At 42.5% G+C, this 4,704-nt stretch overlaps 1 protein-coding gene across 1 annotated transcript; it reads left to right on the top strand.

Annotated features, from left to right (window-relative positions):
* Positions 1–1,952: 1,952 nt before the first annotated feature.
* LOC146867342 (transcription factor HES-5-like) lies at positions 1,953–4,474 on the top strand. Its single transcript, XM_085614950.1, has 3 exons — positions 1,953–2,273; positions 2,536–2,716; positions 3,098–4,474. The coding sequence occupies exons 1-3, from the start codon at positions 2,016–2,018 to the stop codon at positions 3,316–3,318; spliced, it is 660 nt and encodes a 219-aa protein (XP_085471076.1). The 5' UTR covers positions 1,953–2,015; the 3' UTR covers positions 3,319–4,474.
* Positions 4,475–4,704: the final 230 nt, after the last annotated feature.

The following is a 4,704-nucleotide window of genomic DNA, read 5'->3' as shown; positions in this document are numbered from 1 at the left end:
TCAGTGGGTGGCAGGAAAGGAACATACTATAGCCTTTTCATCCAGAATGCTCAAACCTGCAGAGACCCATTATAGCACAATTGAACGCGAAGCACTTGCTTGCGTTTGGGCAATAGAGAAGTTCAGGAACTACATTTGGGGACGTGAATTTGAAATATTCACCGATCATAAACCTCTTACACATTTACTTGATGGTGATGGGTTTGGTAGGACCTCTGCTAGGTTGATTCGGCTTTTGTCAAAATTGCAAGAATTTCATTTTACCATAAAACACATTTCTGGTGGGGGAAATTTCAGGGCTGATTGTCTGTCACGGATGGCATCTTATGATGCTCCTGATTTAGATGTTGTTGAGGACACAGAGTGTGTTGTTGCTGCACTTGACGCAATCAAAGAATGTCCTACCATTACTGAACAAACTTGGTTGGAAGCTTATAGTAAGGATATTACACTCAAATTGGTCATGCAATATATTGTAGAGGGTTGGCCAGAGAGTAGAAAGCTGTCAAATGAGTTAAAAGCCTTTTCTATGGTGGCTTCTGAACTTTCCTTGGTTAATGGGATGGTTATGAGACATGAATCCTTTGTTCCCCCGGTGAGTTTGAGGGAAGATATTATTAAATGTGCACATCAGGGTCATTTGGGGATTTCAAAAACCTCACAACTTATTAAGTTGTATTATTGGTGGCCATCTTTAGAATCACAAGTCAAGTTTTACATTGATTCATGCTCAGAGTGCCTTTTGTCAGACAAAAAATGGAGGGTCATGAAAACACCCTTACATCCGGTCCCTTTTCCAGACAAACCTTGGGAAAAGGTTGCGGTGGATTTCTCTGGTCCTTATGATCTTTTACCTCCCGAGTTGAGATATTTTATTCTGTTGATTGACTATCATTCCAAATGGATTTATCATATGTTTTGTGATTCACCTAGTTCCAATAATGCCATTAGATTTTTGAAGAGAGTGTTTACTATTGAAGGTTCGCCCTCCATTATCGTTAGTGACAATGGTACACACTTTGTTTCACAGAAATTTGAGGAATTTTTAGCGCAAAAGGACGTCACTCATTTCAAGGTTGCTTTGTACTCACCATCATCTAATGGGTTAGTTGAAAGGGCTAACAGGGTGGTCAAAGATGCTATTCAGGTAGCTCTTTCATCAAAAAAGAATGTTCAGGATTTTGTTGAGGAAAAATTATGGTCATACAACATTTCACCACATTGTACAACAGGTCTTCCGCCTTTTTCTCTGTTGAGAGGAAGGAAAGTTCACACTACCCTGTGCCCTGGTTGGTTGCAGGATAAACAAAGTGTGACTACACCTCAAGATATTAATCTAGCTTCACGGATTCTCGAAAAACAATCCTACATGAAAAAGGTGTATGATCAAAAGAAGAGTTTTAATGATGTTGATTTAAAAATTGATGATTGGGTTCTTATCAAAAACCCAAAGAAAGTGGTAAAAGGTTTGTCTAAGTTCTCTTCTCCAGTGCAGGTTACAGATGTGCATAAAGGCTCAGCACTCCTTGGGTATAAAGGGTGGTGGAACAAGAGATCGCTTGTCCGACTAACTGATTCACAGGTTTCATCCTTATTGAAACTGTCTAAGCAACAGTTTGATCAATCTGATTGGACAATTTGGCTGCAAGATGGTTCACATCGGGAGGAGGCTAGTGAATCAGTGGGAGGACGATTATTTGACAAGGTTCCTCATGATAATATAGGGCATGCATCGTCTTCTCCTACTGTTTTGGATACACGTCAAAGAAGATTGCCTGCAAGATTTAATGACTATGTTTTGTCTTAATGATTTCAATTAGCATTGCTGTATTAATAGTTAATCATTCACTTCTGTTTGTTAGAAGGAGAGAAGTTGTAGTATGAGGTATGTGTGTTTATGCTCTCGTGCTTAGTGCGCGAGGGTTCGTATTCATTCAACTGAGGTTCTACAGTCTGGCTGCGAACGATGCGTACTAGGATTCCTTCGACGTTAGTCAGTTGCTGGAAATCCTGGTATGCAGCGGGAGCGCCGGGCTGTGGGTGTCATTGACCTGAACAATAAATACTACAAAAGAAGAATTTCGTATCATCTCTTACTTCAATTACCCTGCAGGCGGAGGGGGATAAATAGGGCAGGAGGGCGCGAGCTCTTCAGATACCTGTGGGTTCACTGCAGAGACCCCGCTCTTCACCCCACACCGGGCAAGATGGCGCCTTTCAGCAGCACCGAGAGGAAATATGAAGAGGAGCGCGAGGAGAGAGACATTAGAAAGGTAAGGGTCTGTATAATAGTATTTAAAATGTATATTTAAGTTTTTCGTATATAGAAATAGTACGTGTTTGAAGTTGACCTCCAATAACAGATCAACACGGGCTGTGTTTGTTTATATTTTAATATTACCATAGTTCTAAATTCACATTGTTAAATCGAATTGGTATAGCCATCTGTAATCATTTTAAGCTCTATTAACTTTTTATCGATGCTTACACAAGTTTGATTCACTGGAATAACAAATCCACATTTTGTTTCTGCAGCTGAGGAAGCCAGCGGTGGAGAAGCTGAGGAGAGATCGCATCAACAGCAGCATCGAGCAGCTGAGGATGTTACTGCAGAGAGAGTTTGAGGAACATGAACTTCCGCCCAAAGCAGAGAAAGCGGATATCCTGGAAATGGCCGTGACGTACCTGGCCCAGCGCGTGCAGACACCGGCACCAGGTGAGAGCTCGTGACACGAGTTTGGCTTTTTAATGTGGTGAAGTGTGAAGTTTGGATAAGGGCAGGCGCAGGTGGTGAAGGTGACGGGGAGCAAGAGTTGGTGGTGTTTTCTTTTTAGTAACTAAGCTAGCAAAAAAAAAAAACACCTACAAACTATAAATGCATGTTTGCCCGTACTGGTCTATAAACTGGCTTTTTGGGGTCTAGTTCAAAGACTTTATGAGGTGTAAACTCTGCTTTTCATGCAAGGAGCGGCTGGTTTAGGATATATTGTAGCCATTTTCTATATAAGTCCTGCAATGCTCCGTGCTTTGATTGTTCTGTGTTGTCACTTCCTGGTGTGAGACTGTGCAAGCATTAACCCCTCGTCTCTCCCTGCAGCCGCGGCCTCCAGTGAAGGTTACTCCAGGTGCCTCCAGGACACTCTGCACTTCCTCGCCCTCCACGGAGCCCCCACAGAGACCCGGATGAAGCTGCTGCGGGCCCTCCATAGACCCGCGGCTGCAGCAGAGGCGGTGTGTCCTTCTCGGCCTCCGTCCTGTCCCAGCAGCACTAAAGAGCCCGCCCAGGACAGCCCCAGAGCCCCGTGGAGACCCTGGTAATGCAGGGGCCGCGGCCTGGACTTTTCTTCGGACTTCCTTAGAGGCCTCGGTCCCCTCTGAGGGAGAATATTCATTCTCGTGTCTGGAGCGCGCCCTGCTGTGCAGGGAGAGTTTACCGCACTTCAAGGAGCGGAGTGAAGAGTGACTGTATATCCTCACAGGATGGAAAGATAGTATGTGAATATTGAACCTTTTGGGATGGACGCTGTTCTACTGTCAATGTAGTGCACATTCAACTATACATCTGCCAGTCTCATACATGGCTTTATGTTTCAACATACAGTTGTCCTTCCATTTGCATGTTTAATGATTATGAACTGTCCACTTACTGATCGGGGATCATAATATGTTTATCAATTTTGACATGTATGTATTTTCAAATGAAAATGTATCAGGAGAATGACATGCCTTCTATGAAGGCAAGGTTTGTTTCTGTGCTTTTGCAAACATGAACTGGGTCTGAAACATGTGTGTGACCCTTTGCACATTTAATACACAGGCTACAAACATGTAACACTGTTTGTCTTTTAAATATGAAAGTTATATGTCTAAGTTTTCGGTTGAAAATGGATGAGTCAGATGCCTGCCTTCTGTGAGGGCCAAGTGTGTTTCTATACTGTCGGAGCTTTGTGTATTATCTGTGAAACGTGTATGTAACAACGTGCACATTTATTCTGTATCCTTCAAAGTGTAACATTTATTGCTGGTGAATGGAATGGAGATGCAGTTACCATTAGTGCTGAGACTTCATTTTAGAAGCAGTCTTGGCGCTATTTGTGTAATAAATTACACAATGTTGTGTTGTCTTTTATAAAGATGTCAGTGTAGTGAACTTTCTGCCATAGATTTGTATCTCAGTGACTGAGTATGTACTACTTCCGGGTCTTCTACAATATTTGTAGGGCTGTGATTATCAGAGGAAATTAATTCATTTACAGGATGAAACTCAGTACTTAGTCCTGTGGTGAAGACATTCACTGTATCAGATGTAAGAAGGTCTTGTGGTTATCCTTTTGTGTCAGATGGGACATGTCTGTGACGTTTCTGTGACATTGTGTATCTGTCATGTGATTCTTCACTGTTCTTGCTTTAAGAAGGGACTTGTTACAATCTGTGGAAATGTGACCTGTTCAAAGAACACAGAGCTCAATAAAGAGACTTTCAATATTAACAGCTTTTCTCAATGTTTCATTTCGATGGCTGATTTTTACCCACAATTCATCCACCGAGTACCATGAGAGGGTAATAGTAACGCCTGCTATTTAAAGCTCACAGAAACGGCTGAAGTGCCGTGTGAAGCACTGTATATAAAAAAAGTTACTATTTGAGTTGCGAGAGAGCTCCATACACAATGTGTGAGAGCTTGCATCACCCCTCGGGGACCAG

The sequence above is a fragment of the Triturus cristatus genome, chromosome 1_2 (genome assembly GCF_964204655.1).
Source record: "Triturus cristatus chromosome 1_2, aTriCri1.1, whole genome shotgun sequence".
NCBI lineage: Eukaryota > Metazoa > Chordata > Amphibia > Caudata > Salamandridae > Triturus > Triturus cristatus.
This window is presented reverse-complemented; position numbering and strand designations above follow the sequence as displayed.

Bases quoted from the DNA above. Each gene is read 5' to 3' on its own strand.
- LOC146867342 (XM_085614950.1), top strand. From the start codon at position 2,016: ATGCAGCGGGAGCGCCGGGCTGTGGGTGTCATTGACCTGAACAATAAA. The intron at 2,274-2,535 runs GTAAGGGTCTGT...TTGTTTCTGCAG, and splicing joins AGGAGAGAGACATTAGAAAG to CTGAGGAAGCCAGCGGTGGA. The intron at 2,717-3,097 runs GTGAGAGCTCGT...CTCTCCCTGCAG, and splicing joins CGTGCAGACACCGGCACCAG to CCGCGGCCTCCAGTGAAGGT.